The 19,665-nt window shown below is 48.5% G+C and overlaps 1 protein-coding gene across 1 annotated transcript in view; it reads right to left on the bottom strand.

The window, feature by feature from the left end:
* Nucleotides 1–19,665, bottom strand: part of LOC120896625 (ecdysone-induced protein 74EF-like) — a 211,725-nt gene that overhangs the window by 15,905 nt on the left and 176,155 nt on the right. Inside the window, 2 exon segments of the mRNA XM_040300881.1 lie at nucleotides 1,155–1,676; nucleotides 11,153–11,365. Of these exon segments, the coding sequence (XP_040156815.1) occupies nucleotides 1,155–1,676; nucleotides 11,153–11,365 (735 nt within the window).

Raw genomic sequence — 19,665 nt, 5'->3', positions numbered from 1 at the left:
TTTTGCTCTCAGCTGTGTTGTGTGATGCCGCCAATCGTTGCGTCATGCACTTACCAATTACGCTATCCGATCACCGTCTGTAAGTGCATGATCTAAGCGTATATAAAGCATTATCTCTTCGCGATTGTATAATTGCGTATACAGGCCCGTAAACCGTGCGACAATCAGTGCAGACTGTCCCCCCAAAAATAGCACCTTAAGGGGGTAAAATAAATTGTACCGCAATACGGAACCATCGCACCGCACCAAAGAACGGAATAGTAGGTATCAGACGCGTACTATGTGTGGCGTCTTCAATCAGGAAGTATTTTAAAGTACAATATAACTGATAAAACTGCTTCCCCCCCCTCCTATCCTCCCACGTCCACGTCCACCCAATGTCGGCTTCAATTGTAAACGTTTTGTAGCGTGTGTTGCACAAAACAAACAATACAAAAACACACAAACACACGTCAACTAATGAAGGTAGCAGAACAAAAAAAGAGGCGAAACAAGAGCAAGATATGGCCCACGGGTGCCCGCTTATCGGGTGGTACTGTTGCTCTCGCGCTCTCTTCCCTGGGCAGCGTTATCGCTAGCAAACCACTTTCGATGCACGGTGCATGCACGGTTGCAGCCCAAAAAGCGCAAGCACGGCGCTGTGTGATAACCGGACCGAAATCGTACTACACGCTCTGGAGCAGGCCAGCAGGTTCGCTCGGGGTCAAAGACTAGGGTAGCGTACGTTCAGCATCTGAGAACCATCGGGAAGCTCGCACTTGGCACGTCAACCATACTGGGGTGGGGCGTTTAAAGGCGAGCAGATTTTGATGTAATGGTAAAGGACAAAGAAGGAAGGGGAACAAGAAGACGGGACCGAAAAGCAAACAGGGAACAATTAGAGTGGAAGAGCATCAATGCACCGGTGGCGTAATCTCGCCGTGGCACCTTGGCAAAAGATAAGAAAAGAGGTCGTGCCGTCCGTGTGGGGACGCTTCACTGGCTGGTAGCACAATTCGTATTTGCGATGCTGTTTGGATGTTGTAATAGTGGAAAGTACGCGTAGAAGGAAGATTGTGCTAGGTTGTGATGGTAGATGACATTAAACAATCTTTGCGGGGTTTTTTGTTGGGGAGGTAGTACAGATTATAAGGAAGCATGTGGCAGGTACTCACGTGGTACACTCCGCTGGTTCCAGATGTTGCGCAGCGGTGGCGAGCTGTGATGGTAAAAGTTGGGCCTCAGGAACGGCCCCGACTGCAGGTGGGCGGCCTGCTGCTGAAGGTGCTGCTGGGTGGCGGCTGCAGCAACGGCCGCCGCGGCCACCTGCGAGAGAGCGGACGAGGAGGAGAGGGAAGTGGCGCTGCTACCGTTCGGTGAACCGACGGTCCCGCCATTCGGGTGCACCGAGAGCGATTGACTCTGCTGCGGGTGCTGATGCTGGGGCGGTGGTTGTTGCTGGTGATGTTGCTGGTGATGCTGCTGTTGCTGGGAGGCCTGCTGCTGCTGGTGTTGTTGTTGCTGCTGCTGCTGATGGGGATGCGATGGTTGACCGGGCTGATTGCTAACCGGCCCGGTACTGCTGGTCGGAATGCCAAGGCGAGCCTTCAGCTCGTCACTGCAGGCCGGCTGGCCTCCGCTGCTGGAGCTGTCCACATCGGACACTCCACTGTCGGCGGGACTCGGAGGTAGCGAACCTTCAGTTTGTTGCAGTTGGTAGAAGAAGGCAGGCAGCGGGAGCATCGGGAAGATACAGATAAGGGGAAAACGAAAACATTAAATTCTTTTCCAGCAACGCCAGCTGACGATTGGCATGTGTGATTACAGCGCGAGCTCTAAATGATACGGGGTTTTTTTTTGGTGTCATTAGAACAGTCGCACACAAACAGGGTGTTTGGCAAATGGAACAAAAGAAACAACTCAGAATCCTTCTAACTCTAAACTCTCTCCCATTCTGGGTGTTTTTGTGTGTACTTAACGACGGTATTTATTGCGCTTCAGTTCGCGCGAGCGTCTTAATCGCGAGCCTGCGTTGAGGCGGATGCACAGCATGGGAGCACTTCCTGCACTGTGCGCAAGCGGATTTCTAGTTGCAATCGGCCATTGTTCGGCCACCAATCTCACTCCAATCGGGCCTAGGGGTTTATGCTTTCGGCTTTAATCCTGGTTCGCATCAAGCCCCCGTCCAATGGGCACGGTCGGTACGCGGGGTACGTTCGCGACGACTTCCCACTGCGCTGCGTACAACGTTTTGCCCAAAACCAAGGAGAACCCATTACACCGTCGCGACTGTGCCGCTGCTAATCCAGAGACACGCAAAAAAAAAAAAACCAAAGAAAAGGGGTCCTGCTTAGGAACGCAGCAAGCAAAGCAAAGCCCCGAAGGTCTCTTATTCTTTTTTTGTTGGGAGTTGTTGTTTTTTGGGTTTTGAGCAAAACGGATCGGTACAGGTGAGAAGATATCAATTTTATAGCAAAAAAAAAAGCAGGGGGCAATCAAAGGTGTAGGTGAGTGAGGGCGGGGGTGCCAATTTCGATCGTCATCCGTCCCGGTTCGGAACAATTGGCACCGAAATTGGGTAGCTGCCTCGATGTGGGAAAGTTGCAAAGCAACGGCAGCAGCGCTCCCACAAGGATCAGAAGCCGGGGCTAGGGCCGAATAAAAAGCGATCTTCGTTGTGTTGGGCCTACCCTTCTTTTTATGGTCGTGAATTCCTGGCCACTGGAATGGAAGAAAAAGGTCGGCCAGATCGAGGATCGAGGGTACTTGATTCAATTCAAGAAGCTGTGTGGGTTTTTACTCTCTCTCTCCTTCTCCATTCAAACGAAATGTTGTTCTTGCAACAGTTGCTAAATCGTGGAAAGGGATCACTGGTATCATTCAACCTACAAAACCCCTTGTGGCATTGAGAAATTATAATCAGAAGAATTGAAAATGCAGTAGACATTTAGACAAAGCTCGTAGGACGTATGATTGGCAAATGGGACAGTGTTTGTTTTGCGCGACAGCTAGCTCTACTTCCCAGGAACAGGCTCCGGAGTTACCCCGCATGAAAAAATGCTCCCAAGAATAACACAGAACATGCACTGAGGTGAACATAATTGCCCACATTGACGGAGGCACACAGCCAGCCGGTGGTATGCGAATTCCGGATGATTTGACTGTTTTTCTTGTGTACGCACAGTTACCAGTTTTGCGGGGGATCCGTGATTTTGGCAGGGATTTTTCTGTGTTCCAGAAAAATGAGATACGGGAAGCAACGTTGATTAATTATCATTTTTCCTTACCGTGCTTTCTTTGCTTCAAACCCCCCGCTTGAAAGTGGTATGAGTTTACAGTTTTGTCAACCGTTCGATCGTTCGAGAGAGAGAAAAAAAGCGCGCGTGGGAAACAGAACGGTTGCGGGCGAAAACCCTTTCACAGCAAAAACGCATAAATCATAATTTAAAGCAGAACGCAGCAAATCATAAACATTCACTTCAATAATCAATCGGCGAAACGAACTGTCTATTCCCGTGGTCCTTGGAATAATAAAGCATTAAAAATCAGAAGAAGAAGAAAAACAGAACAGAAAATTTTGCTTTCCACAATTCTTCGGAAGGTTTTAAGGGGGTACGTACTTGCGAGTTTGAGGAACGCTTGATGGTGGGAGCTTTTCAATTTCTCCATCGACCGCAGATGGAAAATGTTCTCCAGGAAACCATCGTCGTCCAGCTCGAAGGGCGTGCCGTACGGAAACGGAGCAGTGGGACAAACTGCACAATGTGGAAGAGGTGGTTTTAGTTTGTGGTGAGGTGAAAACGGCCAATTAGGGTGAAACATTTTTTGAAAAAGTAAATGCGACAAAAATTGAGCAAAAAAGTAGTGTAAAAATTGGAAAGATAAAAAGTGTGCTTCAAAAGGAGTGCCAATATTTGCATGAGATGGAATGTAAAATTTGAAAAAGTAGTAAATTAAAAGAAGGAAAACAAATCGCTTGAAACATTGTAACACGAGCGAGCCGATTTTCGTTCAAATTAATTCGCCTCAGCAGAATGTATTAATTTACTCATACTCAACAAAGTATCTCAAGGATATCTGCCTTGAATCTGCCCGTAACTGCATAGGCCACAGCACAAAGCAGAGGAAAGGGTGAAACGCATAAAAGAGCACAAAACTCGCCCATATTAATTGGTGGAAGCAATTGTGCGCCACGCATCAGCAACGCCAAAGCCGACCTCAATAAACAACTTCCGGTTTGCGCTTGTTCACTTTCGATCCACACCAGGAACCCGGAACAGCGCGACGACCATCAGGAGCAAAGGAGGAAGGTAAAACAAGACACCCAAAAGAGGGAAATGGTCGAAGGATAATCCTCCGGGCAGATTCGCTTCCTTTTCGGTTCGTTCAGGTATTTCCTCTCGACTTCATCAAAACGTATCGGGCCCGGCTCGCGTTATTCTGGACCCGCGCGCGGTGGCAATTTACCATACACCGGTGCGACAAAACAATGTGTCCTTACGCGCGCGCGTGTGTGTGTACGTGTGTTTGGTTCAGGTGAAACCCAAGAAGATCGGCATGCCTGTGCCCTGTGCCGTTGCCTTACGGTGGTTGTTTGGTTTCGGAGCGTTTTTCCCGCATTCGCAATCGCTTTCAACAAAACGGCCAAACGGGGAAACTTATAAATATGCTTTCCACCCCTCCTCTTCGTGCTACCCCTTTCAGCCGGCGTCGACAGGGACGAACGAAAAAAAGGGGTTTAACCCGCGCGAGGAAATGTATTAGAAGATCACCGCGTTTCCTTCTTGGCGGTGCTCGCATGCTCCTTAGGGAGCGCGCTGATTGAGCAGCGCAGCTAATCGCAACAATTTGATGGACTAGCTCAACACACATACTGGTCATCAAACCAGACCCCGCGGTATGTGTGTGTGTGTGATTTTTAATGCTTTTAGCAATGACATACCCTGTTTGCCTTGTGTTTTTTTTTGGGCAAAAGGGGAAAAGGATCTTCACGCACCGGTCAGCAGCAGCAGCATCCCTTCCGCATCTCTAGAACGGTTGCGTTTGATTTCTTTGTCATTTATGTTTGCATACTTTGAATGCTTTCCCCGCTTGCGTGTGTGTGTGTGTGTGTGTGTATGTGATTAAACGAAGGTTGGATAACCAGGGCCACAAGAAGAAAGAAGGAAGTGAAATCTAAGAATCTACAAAATAGTTTGTGGAAAAAAGCAGTGCCAATGAAACTGGAATGGCGCGTAACCGGAAATTCGGGGAGAGAGAGAGCAAAAAAACGAATTGTATATGCGTGTCCTTCCGCGACTATGTCCGCCTTTTACACACACACAGCAGCAGCGCAGAAACGGTCAGTTTTCACCCGAGCTCGAGGGAAAAGAAAGGGTACCGCACCTCGTGATGCCAATAAAATGCGTTATCGTTATCCGCGGTGCGTTTAATTTCGGTGCTTTTCTCACGCGGCGAGCCTAAAATTTTTCCCGATCGTTGCAGATCGTTGAGCCCGCGAGAAGGTTTATTTGTTTAAATAGTGTGTCCACGGCTCAACACCGCTCTCTGCTCTGGTTGTAATTTTTAACAGTTCAAGTTTTTTTTCGCTTCTTTCTGTTCTGGCAAGCAATAAAAGGAAAGCTGCGGCCCCGGAGGAGGGGTCGATCAAGGAGACGACAAAGAAATGTGTCATCGTAATTTATTGCTTTTCGCTTGATTTGGTCACGTTCGCGAGGGCAGCGGGAAAGGGGGCATGGCCAGAACACAACAAAAAAAAAGAAACCCATCAAACAACGATCACTCACAATATTCTCAACCCGGCGGTGGCCGCCGCAAGACGTGTGAATCCTTTCTGGTGCTTGGTGCTGCGTGCTGGCGCAGAGCCTGGCCGAGGACGTGTTTGCTTTAATCAGCAGGATTACAGAGCACAAAAAGAGATAGAGATTCGGTCTATTACGGTCGCTTGTGTTAACAACGATCAAGGAACAAGAAGGGTTTGCCTTAAACGATGCTTTATGACGCTTGCCTGGTTTGCCAAAAGAAAAAGCGCAAGGCGGGGTAATGCTACACTATTACGTGTGTAGTCTTTGCGCGGTGGTGACTTGGCGTGGTGTCACTTTGCGCGAGACGCATAACGAAACAGCTTGGCGTAATTGATTCATCTGTCATTTGAACCGGATTGAATCGGAGATGGGGTGATGAGAAGGAAAGGACCCTCGGAGTTGGCCACTTAAGGCGTTTCTATTAGATTAAATGTTTCCAGTGTTAAAAAAGAATTTAAAAGAATTTAAAGAATTTAAAAAAGCATTAAATTTTGGCCTGTTCCGAGCAAATGCAATGTCCTTTACAACTTGAAAAGTCCTCTAAAACAAATAGTTTCATGTTTGAACGCCAACGCAAACAAAAAGACAACTGGCAGGAACGTCCCTCTCATCGGTAGCTATTTTTCTCGCTAGCGGAAATTACAAAATCAACTTGCTATCATCGCCGGTTGGTCCCCGGAAGGCAAGTTACGTGAGTTCTTTTATGGTCCCGATCCTTACCTTACTGGGCGTACACCACACACACACACACTCACACCGGCGTTCATGAATAACTGATTGAGGCTCGAGCAGTACGCCAAAGCCTACTGTGTGCCGGTGTGTTCAGGAAAAGCTTTCACTGCGCACAAGATGCTGAAACCTATTCCGGGGAACTTCCAAGGAGCCCCAGCAACCGGAAGCTCTTTCCTTCTCTTTTGCCACCCTCCTGGCTGTCCAGCAGATAATAAAACAAAGTGCGATGAACACTCCAGTCGGGGAGATAGTGAGATAGAGAGAGAAAGAGAGAGAGAGTGTGTGTGTGTAACACGATTTCCGGCATTCGGGTGCGCCGGTGATTTCAAGAGGACCAAAGTGTGTCCCAAAGAAAGGACCCCCGCGTAATGTCCTGCGGTGTAGGGGGAAGAACGGACGGACAGCCAGAAAAGGATGTATCGCAGACGATGCCATGCGGAAGAAGGAGAGTGTGCCGGAACAAACCTTTTCCATCATGACTCATGCATGGGGCCGGCTCACTGTTCACTTCAAACGATCGGGCACTTTTTCTCCTCGTGCGTACAGGCAAATCGGCACAAAAATACGGGTGAGGAGACAGTGAAAGTTATGTAAAATACCCCTCCCCGCTGTGTCGGACAGCACAGTGCAAGAGGTGGGGACAGGGCATCTTCCGTTCGCAAGGTCGCCCGAACACGAGAGAGCTTTCAAATATTTATCTCCTCATCGTCCGACTAAAAAAACCCCAAAAAATGGGAAGGTTTTTATTTCTTCCGCCTCGTTCGTGCTCTTCCCACAAGACAGACTTTGCATCATCGATCGATCTTGTCTGACGGGGTGAAAAAGGGGAAAAGGATGAAGATTCCTTATGACGCGAAACCGTACAGCTTGTGCTTGTGAAATAGGACCTAGTGAAACTTATGACACCCGCCGGTCAATGTGCAAATAAGGTCCTCCTCCTCGTCGTTTTCGGATTGTTTGCACTGCAGCTCTTAATCTGTTTGCCGTTGATCCCTTCGCTTCACCTGTACGGTTGGCGCGGTTGGAGTTGCAGGAACATTCAACAATGCATGCATCTGCTCCGTGCTGTGTCTGGGTAAATAGCTCTTGCTACCTATTTCATCCCTTTTTCCTCGGCGGCATTGTGGTCCCTTATTTTCAGACCGCCCTCATTCGGCATGGTTAAAGATTAAAATCCTCTCCAATCGGTTTCGGTGTGCTTGCTGCTATTGAAGAATTTCGAGTGAAGAGCATATCTGTTGCACCATGCAGTTGACGCGGCATGACGCGGTGTTGCAACCATTTGCAACCACAAAAGTGTGTCCGAAAGGTCCCAAACGAAAGGAAAAGAAGGATACATGAAGCAGGGTTTGCATGGCTTTCATTCACATATTCGCAACACAAAAGGGGTTGCTACTATTAGCCAAATGTTTATCCCGGAATCTCGCTTACACAAACGCAAACCCAAGCTTTCGTCGATCATTGTGAAGCGAAGAACAAAACACACACACATAGAGAGAGAGCGAGAGAAAGGATTAGCCGAGAATTGGGCTTTTCTTCTGGCGGAATAAAAATGGGATCAATAATCAGCAGCAGCAATACAGAAGGTACGGCCGAAGAGCCGAAGAACGCCTTTGTGTGACTCAATCCACGTGCCACATTAACGTGGATTGAGTCACACACGGGGCAACGATTTTGACAGTAACAGATGAGCGGCATCCTTCACGGGTCTAAGGGGGTTTCCTATTTCAATGTCACCACGCTGCAGCTGCCAGCCGCTCGCCATGATGATGGGACAAACATTACCGCAGACCGCCGCGCACGCACAATGCCACATTGATTACTCAATTGATGCGAAAGGGTCAAAATCGGTCGTCAGATTGTGTCAGAACGCTTTTTTCCCCTTTCTGTGCATACACCCACACAACACAGTAAGCAAATTTTGGGTTCCATCAAGCGTCCAGTTGCATTGCTGCATCCGTTTGCATTGGTGCGGCAGCTGCTGGGAAGGCATCTGTTGGGAAAATATTGATTTGGGATGATCAAGTAAGAAAGCTGCAGTTCGATGGAAGAAAAACCCCTTTTTCACGCGTTTTTCGAGAGGATTTGCAGCATTAGTTTGCAATTTAGTTGCGGGTTTGCGGTTGCTCCATGATTTGCAGCATGATGAGTCAACAGTTCCGTGGGTGGGGGGAGAAGAGAATGTTGCAGACGTTGCAATAATGGCGCATGAGGGTGGGGTGAAATGTGACCCTTCCATCGTGCTTGCATTATGATGGCTTAGAATCGTTGTCCATCAGGCTTAGGGGAGATTGAGGATTTGTGAGATTGAATAACTCTTCAGATCTTCAGGATATTCAATGTATTGTCAACACTAAGAATATTGACAGCTGTCAATAATGATATCTCCTCGAAGGATATGTCTTATTACTCCAAAACCTTTCCAATTCAAGGCTGCACTTTGGCAAGAAACTGACGCATGACGCATCATCAACGTATTCCAGCTTCTAATTGCCACTCTTTTTTGTATTGTAGTCAGTTCCCTCGTACATGCATTCCATTAAGATGTGAAATTTCTCTGCTCTGATGCCCCTCTTCCCCATTCCTCCTGTCCCTGTGACGCTTTACATTTTTATTTCCTCATATAAAAATAAATAAATTCAATCCAACCGCATCGTCCACGTCCATTTAGAGTCGTCAGGCCCGTCGGCTACCGTCGTCAAGCAAGAATGATCGGCCGTGAACGATAACTGCCGCACGGCGGAGCAAAAAAAAAAGGACTTCTAGTGTGCCGATTTGCATTTCTATTGCTCCCTTCTTCTTCTACCATCACTTTTTTTTAGCTCAGAGATGATCCTTCGCTCCCTTGACTTCTGCTTGATGGGTTCCGATTTCTATAGGACCAAAGATACTTCCGGTTTCATAATGGTCACTACCGCTACCTTTTATTTTTTTGATTGGGAGTTTTCTCGGCAAACCCGTTGTGCTTATTCTTTCTCTCTATCACTCTCTTTCACGCGGATATTCCTTTTCGTCCTTTTTGCTCGTAAATCTTACGCAGAAGAACGCATTCCCTTTGAAGCCATGTTGTTTTTTTGCTTGCTTGTTGACATTTTTAAAATTCCTCCAGCAGTTTCTCAGCTCGCGCGGTTGTCCGCGGCCTCCGTTCTACTAGGGGGGAATAAGAAGGTCGCGATCGCGTTTTTCTTTAATACTTTCTGCACCATTTCTCGGGACTCTCGGGTTAGAGAGAGAGAGAGAGAGAGAGCGAGAAGGCAAACAAACAACAACAAATCAGTGCACGGATCACGGCAAAGGGTGTCTTTCTCCCGCTGTGTTTGTGTAGAGCACCGAGCTATAGCTTAGGCAAATGGAAAAACCTAGTACTGGTCACCATTAATAACAAAAAAAGAACCAACGACGAAATCCGGGAATATTTTGATGGATCCGCGTGACGCGATGTGCTCGCGCTAGCCGGAGCGTCTCATAATTACAACTCGTCATGTGTAATAATTCCACATAATCAACATACGGCGCCGATTGACGAGCGAAGAAGGGGACATGCACCCTTGCAGCCACCGGTTCTTCACCCGACACGCAACCGGGCGATGTGAAGGTAAACATCCACTGGAAACGACGCACAACGCGAACAGAAACAAATGAACAATGCAAGTAAATAGCCATCGAGTCCAGAAGGAAAACCCGTTCCCGGGGCCCGGTATCGCGCACCGGAATCGCGCGTAAGTGGCGACATGCCGTGCCGTGCGGCCGAAGACAGCCCATCATCAAAATCCTCATCCTCATCATCATCCTGCTGCTCGTCTTCTTCATCCCGGAAAACGGTGACCGACACGCGGGCTATCCTGGGCGTCTTGACGAACCCACCGGTCTCCCGGCACAGAAATCGAACAGAATCCTTTTCCCTGCCCCTTTTGCGCGAGCGCGCGCGAGTGTGAGCGCACGTTTTGTTTGGTGGAAAAGTTGCGTGAAACTTGACGGCACAGCAACCGCAACCGAAAGCCAAAGGACAAACAAGAAGGGGGTCTGCCTTTTTTGTTGTTGGTTGCTTCCATTTTTTTGTTGCGGCAGAAAGATGCGTTCCGGTACGGATACGGAGCGTTCTTTTGATTGTTTTGTTTAAAATTAACTAGGATTTTGAGGCGCCAAAGGATGAGCAATGAGCGCTAGGTTTGCTCTTTTCCGTGGAGTGCTCTTAGGTGGTTAGTTAGGTGGCAAGGAAAAGGCCTATTGCGCCTCAGGAACTTCGTTTAGTTACAGATATCTACATTGCATTCCAATTTATTATTTATTTAAAATTGAAATTCAAACAAAAATACTCAAAACAGAACTCTGACTCAATGTGAGAAGAACACGGAAACAAAGTGCATTAATTAATGAGAAGAAAATGATTTCATTCCAGTGTGAAGCTGCAAGGCTCAGCGTTCATCTTACACGAGCATTTAAAATTTCACGTGATATTTTGTTCTATTTTTAACCTAACTCAGCAGCTTGCAGCTTCACGCGTAACTTTGTGCACACGTGTTTCAAATAAAAAAGAGGAAATCGAGTGTAAAAAACAACGACACGTGAAGATGCTACATCGACAAATTAACAAGCAAGCAAGCAAACGTTGGAATTCATCACTGGGGCTCACTAACCTGTGCTGGACGTGCTGTAGCCGCGGTGGTACGGCCCTTGCGGGAGGTGCGTACCGCTGAGGAGCCCATGGAGCAGGGGCCTGTGCTGCTGGGACGGCTGTAACGTGCTGGCCAGCAGGCTGGCCGTCTGCTGCGACTGGCCACCGGCCAGGGAGGACCGTTGCTGTGGCGGCGGGCTCGGCGACTGCGGCAGGATCGGTATCTCGGTGTCCACTGTGAAGGAAGAAGCAAAGTAGAGAGGAATGGTCAGAGTTGAGATCATTCGATTTACGATCGGGACCGGGGGTTTATCAGTGGGTAAAAGCAGCTGCCGAGGGCACAGGCACGCCGTGTTTCGTGACTTTCGTAGGCGATAGAATCGAAGGTCTGTTCCGGTCGTGGACAGTTTGAAGGACTGCCCCCGGGGGCGATGACGATCCGGCAAAACAATTTACAAGTGAGAATCGAACGTGTTGTGCATGCACGACGGGGTTTAATGGATTTTGAGAAGAAAATTACATTCAGTGAAGCCTGTTGAAGGTTAGAATGATTTTACAGAATGATAAAGACAACTCTATTCTTTACTTAAAATATTTTAACTACAGTTTTTCAGCTTGTTTTATTCCAATTTGCACACCAAGAACGCAAATAAATCTATTACAGCCATCTAAGTGACAGCTCCAAAAACAAACACAAAAGAATGACCAGAGCAGACAACTCAATTGAAATTGTTCGTGCATTAACCTTCCGTTTTCGGGATTCCCTCGCCAAACCAGCACACCCTTATCAGAAAGATGTTGCGGCGTTACGAACGTTACGTAAAAGCTTACACCCCACGCTGTCTGACACAACCGGAACGAGAAGCTTCGAGAGAGAAAAACATCGACTTCTAACCACCAACAAGAGCGAGAAGAAACATAAAGCTGAGCAAGAGAAAGAGAGGAACAACGAGTGACTCCCAATAAAAAAGAGGCCCAAAACACGAGCCCCACCCTCGATGGTGGAAAAGTCGATGAGCGTTGCGGAAAATTGATTGAAGATCAACAGATTCCAAACTCGTCCAAACGCTCCCTCCTTTACCCTGGGCAAGTGAACTCAATACGTTGCACGTGAATGTTGGTTAGCTAATGTTGATCGTTTGTAAACAATTTAAACTGTTTTTACCAATTTTCACCTCATCAGAACGAATGAGATTCTAGAGAGGCCAGAGCCGAAACATTTCCCCGTGCATTATGAGGTTCAATTTGTGGCGTTGGAGCAAAGCTTTAATCGATCGGCATACGCACCAGCGTGTGTGTTTCTCGGAAACCGGTCGCCAAACGCCGCCAAACGCACACAACATACGCCTTTTATGTTAGGCTTAGCGGCGGATCTAGCGAAGAGACCATTAGCATAAGCCCGAGAACGGGCCGGAATCGACCGACCGTACGTACGGAGCAACAGATGGTTGTGGTGGAAATTTTCCAGCCGGTTCTGGCTGTTCTGTGTGCCACGGTCGCGTGACCGTGAGCAATAGATATTGATTTTCCCCGCAAGCAGAGAAGAGACAGCAGAAGCAGAAGGCTTTTCCGCGACTGCGATAGGCCAGTCATTGGGTTTGATTGTTCATTCTGCGGGAGGGAGTTTTTAGGGGGGAAAGTTTAGCGCTGATAAATGCTTGTGTAAAACACCCAACCTACCCGCAAAGCGCAAACCATTTTCCGAGTAGAAGCAAGTTGCATAACAGTGTCATAAATATTCACCAACCTGCTTCCTAAATATGATGAAAAGTTTGCCCCATCATATCGTTTGTTCATACATTTTTTATTAATCACCGTCGCAACGCCACAGCGCCCGGTGTTCCGGAAATTGGTGCTACTGTCTGTTCTACTGCTGCCTGGCGCGGTCGGAGAGAAGTGCCTGCCTTTTTGCCGGCGTGAGAGAAATATGGAGTGGAGTTGAAGTTGAGCGGGTGAGGTGAATGGAGCAGTGAGGAAGGCTAACGGCTGTCACTAACAGGTGGAAATCGTTCCTCGCAGGAGGCCCGTTAATATGGTTCGTGGGAAATATTGGCTCCAACTCTCGTGAGTGCGGCGCTCGTGTGCCGGAACTTCCGGAGAGTTTCGGTTGCTTTCGCTTTCGCTTAGCTTGCTCGTGGCCGTGATGGCTACTCCTTTTTGTACCCACTCGAGCACTCATCAAGAGTGAAAGTAAGACGGCCCGGAACTCAGCCGGCGTGGATAATTTAGTAGGTGAAAACGAGCCGACAAATGCTGCGGTGCGGGTAAGGGCGCATCCAGGAAACAGCTGTGATGCGGTGGTATCAAAGAATGGCGAGTTCCGCGAAACAGAGAGACAGCTAGAGAGAGCGAGTGGTCCGCCCGAAAATCTGTCTACCCAAAGCCTCTGGCTTGGGGCCTCTTGGGGAGGGAGCGTGACACCAATACAGACTGATAGTGTGCTCGGGCCGACGAGTCCTTTCCGAAAGCTGGACTGTCGAGTCGATTGTGGAAAGCCGGATCAATACGGCTAGACGCTTTGAATGTGTGGAGCAATGGCTATGGCTGGCCTGTGTGTTGGTGAAAGCCTTTTGCCGAAAAGCCGGAAGACAGCTTGGGTTGGAGTTAATAAAAAAAACTAGGGATGAAGAAACCTGCACGGCACGGTTAAATTACGAGGATGATGTGCGTCCGGGAAGGAAGATAATGCCCGAATTGAATTCCGATTTGTAAGGACATGCTTTTTCATGGGCTCTTCCTCTTCTCCCGTTGCGTGGTACGACGCGGGTTGAGAGATTACGCCATGATATGCCCTTGCGTAAACATGCCGGCAGATAATGGGAGTAGCAAAAACAAAAAAAGCGTAGAGGTGTATTTTTCGTGCGATAACCAGAAGATTGTGACATCTTGAGACGTCCGGAGGAGTGCAGAATGGAGAGTTAATTGGGTAGTGAATGATGACATAAATTATCTAGCTAATAGAAGCCATGGCAACGATGTTCAGGAAGTGTTTGTTGGGTACAGAGCTGCCTAAGATGCATCTGGAGCTAACTCACAACTTCCGTTGGGGTTTATTCAGTGTCCAGCCAATGAGATCAGAACGTGAAATACGTGACAACGAGCTCCAATCACTTCGTCTTCACTTCCCACACATTGTCACATCACTGCAAATGATTGTTCCGAGAATCAGCGTGTCTGGAAAATCCCAACGATGTCTGAAAAACAAAAACTTCACACTGTCGCTGCAATGAAACGTTTCCGTGTTCCAACGTCACTGTTTGGCTCAGTCCGGTCCAAAGTGAAATGGAATCCGAACCTGGAACCTCAACAACCTACCCCAACCGTGGACCGTGGCGGGTTGCAGTCGACGCGATTAACCTTGGCCTACTCTCGGCCTATCGCGCCACGCGAAACTGGTCTGGCTGGTGCGGACACTGCCGACTTCCGACTTTCTTTTCTACACGGCTCAACCCGACTGTCAACCTCGATTGGCAGAGTTTCACTCTCTCACCTTTCGCACAATTACAACCGGTATAAGAACCGGCGGGGCGGGCGAAGAAATATGATTACCATTATCGTAATGAGATTTTATACGCTACAGCACCTGACTCGGAGGAGATTTCTTCTCCGGAAGGCCTCGTTTTTTGTGTAAGTGTGTTTGCCACGGTGTCACCCTCAAGGAAGTTGTACTGAAGGTGAGCAGTTGTGCAGGATGAAGATACCGGAGCGTGTTGTTGTTGTTGTTGTTTGTGCCCCGTCTAATGTCCAATAATGTCGGAAGGGAAAGTCAAACGGCCCAGAAGACGAACCGTTTGCAGAATGTTAAACGTTATTTTCCACCCTCTTTTTCTCTCTCTCTCTCTTTCTCTAGCGCCTTCAGGCAACATTAGTGAGCTGCTGACAGGTCGACCGAACCGGCTTCCATCGATCCGTGCGGCAACACAACTTGACAGACAGGTTGTGTGAAGCAACCGACGAAAAGCATGTCACTTGTGCTGTGGCTAATGCTTTTTTCTCCTCCGGTTTTCACCGCCCGCAGTTCCCGTGCTACGACTGCGGCTGTGGTTGAGAAACAATAGGAAGGGAGCGAACCAGATCGCATCAAGAAGAGACCCTTTGCCTGTGGTACGGAGGAGCTTCCCCAAACTGTCACTGTCATCCGTGCTTCTTCCCCGGCTTAGAGCGCACGGTTGAGAGTATCGATTGCTTCACCCGGCGTCATCGTTGTCGTTGTGATGTTGGTTCTGTTTTTCAAGACATCCCCGCTTCATCCCTCTACGAACAGCCTTTCTAGAAGCTTGCGAAGGTAATGTGTCTAATGCCTCGATGCTGCACGACCCAAAGCAAAAGACTCATCGCTTCTTCGCACTGATCGATTCACAATTGCTGCTGCTCGATGTGAACCAACCCGCTCTCCGTGTGCCGTGTGTTGTTTGTTGACTGGTGTGTTGATGTTATTTCAGTAAGCAACCACCGACCGCCCAACCGACCCACCAACGCTCCACCTGAGGGGTAGTATCTTCCGGAACTTCCACAAATAATAGTAGTCACCCGGTAGGAAAGATCCGTCTCTCGCGCAGCGGTCGGACACGTTGCACATGCGGGTCGGGTACAGACACATACAGAGACAGACACACATACACACGTCTCGAGGCACAAGACAGCGGAGCGAGGCAGCCCATCCGTGATGGCGGCGCTATTATTTATGTATACCTTGTTGTAACACACTGAGCCGCGCGCTAAGCCTTGACCCAGATTGTAGGCTTGCTCAGTTGCGTCCGCACACAACTACCGCGGGAGTGTGGCGCGGACCGAACAGTGTGTCGCCCCCACCGCGAACCTTCCCTCTCGCACTCACACCCTTTCCTTCGCCCAGTCTAAACTCCTAACCAGCATCAGCGCACAATCGAATGGGATAGTTCGCTCGTTAACGGTGGGGGCTACTACTGTGTTCCCCATAGCCACACACACACACACAAATTGTGGCCACTTGCAAAGTGCAGCAAAACTAAACGACAACAAAAGCAGGAGGAAAACTTTCTCGCCTTTCCACCCCGTTTTGTTGGAGCCTCTTTTTTTGCTGCAAATGATCGCACAAACACTTGTCGATCGTCGATCGGTAGCTGCGATGGCGCTTGCGCGTCTGTCATCAGTCATCAGCGCCATCTTTGTTTACTACCCGTGCAGCAATTGTGTGTCGCCCTCCCCTGGCAGAGGTGAATAGCATTTAATTGAGATCCTCCCACCTCGCCCCCAGTACCTCCTCTTCCCTTCTGTTGATTTAATCGAACAGTTTCACTTTCGTCACCTAGTTTATCGTTTGCTTCATTGTGCGCTACAACACTGTGTAGCACAGCACCGGTAGAGCTACACCCCTGGAGGAGAGCACGTAGGGCGATTCGCGTGGGCCTCCTACTTCTGTGCTACACGGTTGTTTGTCTGTTTGTTTGTTTGTTTGTTTTGCTTTACACACCAAGTGTCACACCAACGGGCACGTAATCTCCTACCGACTTCGTGCCTACTCCCTCTCACTCTCCCACAACAACAAGCGAGCTGTCAAAAAGCATTTTAATACGTTTTTTTTGACGTAATACGATCACGGTCGATCGTGACACGGGTATCATTTTTGAGGGCCCCCACGATCAGCCTCAGGCGCGCGTGTGTGTGTTTGTTTTTTTACGTCATTTGTAGTCCTTCTTCGTCAGACAACGTACAAGCTGCCGGTTTTGGAAGCCCGAATTGATTTATCGACCCAATTCTTCGTGTCCATTTGCTTCCTCCTTTTCCCCAATCCGGACATCGTTTGGGCACGCACTTTGAGTGTGAGTGGTTGGAATTTTTGGGGATCCCTCGGCTACAGACACGAAGTGGAGTTTATTTCGTAATTAGTGGTGACATTTATGTGCGACATTGCGATCTCGTTACGTAGCCAGGCCCGAAACCCGGTCGCCCTAAATGGACTTGGACCCCGCTGCCGGGATAGTGGAAATGTTGGGCAGCAGAAGGGTTGTGTTTGGAGCGCATGTTTGGAATGGCAATTGAATAGTGTTACAGTGTGTGGTAATAATTGGTCTGTTAGTTTTGATTTGCTGCTCTCACTAAGGCCTCGTCATAAGCAAACTTTGAATCGTCCAGCTGTGAAGGGATCTATACTGGAATAGTTCAAAATGGACGGGAATCTCTCGCAGACTTTCTGTGGAATTTACCATACCATGCAAAGAGCGTCGGGTAAAGTAGCAGGGCCATTTCGAACCCATCCCAAAAACAACCCATTTCGATCGATGCGCAAGTTCGCTTGCTACCACCGGCAAGCCAACAACCGGGAGGACCAATTTGCACCAGCAGCAGCAGCAGCAGCAGAGCGCCGGGTAGAGTGCTGTTGTTTAATTAAACACTGAATAAATAATTAAAACAAACTTCTCTAGCAAACCACCCAAAAACACGCTGGGGAAGGTACGACGCAAGGCTAAACGAACCGACCGCCGAGCTAGAATGTTGTTCCCAAAATCGTAAACTACCTCCCCGAATGGTTCGTTTCCCTTCTCAGCGAAAGAAAAAGGGAAAAGTCACACAAACTGTCTGTGTGTGTATTGGGGAGTGTTTTTCCCATGATGTCTGGCGTGTTAGAGTGTAGCAACAAAGAGTCGTAACCGAGCAGTCCTGAATGTCCTGATGCACTTTGAGGGAGACGAACGGCGGAGGCGCGTCCTGTCTCGCGTGGCCATTGACATCGGCGTTAGCCTTCACTCGACCGAGCACCAAGATAGTGCAGTCTACAGTGTCGATGCTTGTCTCCAGGCCCAGAAAAACCTTGCAGCGTACCCCCAACTCCCAGGGTCCTGTGTGGTATATTGGGCTGAGTTCCAAAATGAAACAGCATTCTGGCATGAAATGGTAAAAAGCTTAGCATATGCTCCCCTCAGTAGAAGTGAAAGTAAAGCTGCACGCTTTATGGCATGGCCACATTTTACAGTTTCCAGCGCGAGAGAGATTGGAGTCTGGAAGCTTCAGAAGCGGCTAAAGTTCGGGAGTGCAAAGTGCATCTCTTCACGTCTCTTTGCCAGCAGACGTGGCAAGTCGGGGGATGCAAACGGTCCCATAAAATGTACAACGGCTTCGGGCATCCGTCCAGAATTTTAGATGGCCGTTGATAAGCTGCAGCAGGATTACGCCCGCTGCCATTCTGCGCAAATGAGCGGCACGTGAGTGAAAGGAAAATGGCAAGCGTGGCGCGCATAAAGAACTGCACTTGATGACAGCCCCTGGTTTCGTTAGGATTGTGTGCAATTTTAAAGCAAAGCACAAAAAAAAAGCAAAAAGACCCTTAACACCGAGTTCATTGTCAGGCGCGGTGAAGTCACCGCTTGTTGGAAGTGTGTTGATTGAATTCAAGAGTGGTGCATTGGCCATTGTGCAGCCAGGTTAATTATAGATTTACACAAACGCAAACGTCAGTAGAAAATATGATTGCTGATTAAAAGTTATTGTGTTTTTCGGTCGGGGTGGTGCTGGGTTTGACATCTGATCCGCTTTGTTACCTTCTATCTCTCTCATCTCTCAGCTCTGAGGCTGTTTTGCTGAACCTGTTCCGCTTCGATTGCTTCGGTTTGTTTGTGAGCGCCGGCGAGGTGATAAATATGTCCACAAGACACACACAAACACACAATGTCCGCGAAAACGATGTAAATTTAAAGCCCATTCCGAATGACAGCGAGTTCTCGATTTGTATGAGAGTGTGTTTGTGTGTGCCGCTTGTATGTGGAACCATTTCCGAGCTCATTGTTTATCACTTCCGCTGTCCATACCGACGACCATTTACCTCACGATTGGTGAACTTCCTGATGTCACACTGCGAGTGTGTGTTTGTTTGTGAATGAATAAATTCAATCCGAAACGTCACTTTGACACATCACCGCTTTGACACAGCTCGGTTTAATAGTAGTAGTAGTAGTAGTAGTGAGTTGCGAGGAAAAAAATGTAGAACGTGGGTGGTTTTTGCCATCACCCCCTCAACAACCCCCCTCATTCGGTAGGTGTCGATGGCCGCATCGGTATGGCGCTTGTAATGATCGTACCCTTATGCCATACATTGTGGGCGTACAACCTGTCCATCTCTTTCTCTCCCTATCGCTCGCTAGAACAATCGTTGTGCAGCGCTGCACAAAACTGCACACTGACAAAGGCCGGCTAAATTAGTCACAAATTAAATGTGCACCGGTCGTGTACGAGGGGTCAGGCGGTTGCGGTGGTCACCACGAAGAAATCAGAACACGACCTGCTGTGTGAAGCATCTTTCTTCGGCGCTAGACGGCAGTGTTTTGAACTCACAGCGCGAGAAATTCAATTTAAATATTAGAAATTTATGTCTTTTTACACGAGCAGAGACAGTTCTCTTTTTTTATGTCACTTTCGCTTTCATTCGACAACCCGGTTCGCCGTTGCCAACCGCCAACTAGATGCAGATGCATATATGCATTTCCGACCGAGTTTCCCGTGCGCAACGATACGCCGCAAACAGTGCGCAGCATGCAGCAGGGCGCGCGTAGGACACATATT

Source organism: Anopheles arabiensis, chromosome 2 (genome assembly GCF_016920715.1).
Source record: "Anopheles arabiensis isolate DONGOLA chromosome 2, AaraD3, whole genome shotgun sequence".
NCBI classification, from domain to species: domain Eukaryota; kingdom Metazoa; phylum Arthropoda; class Insecta; order Diptera; family Culicidae; genus Anopheles; species Anopheles arabiensis.
This window is presented reverse-complemented; position numbering and strand designations above follow the sequence as displayed.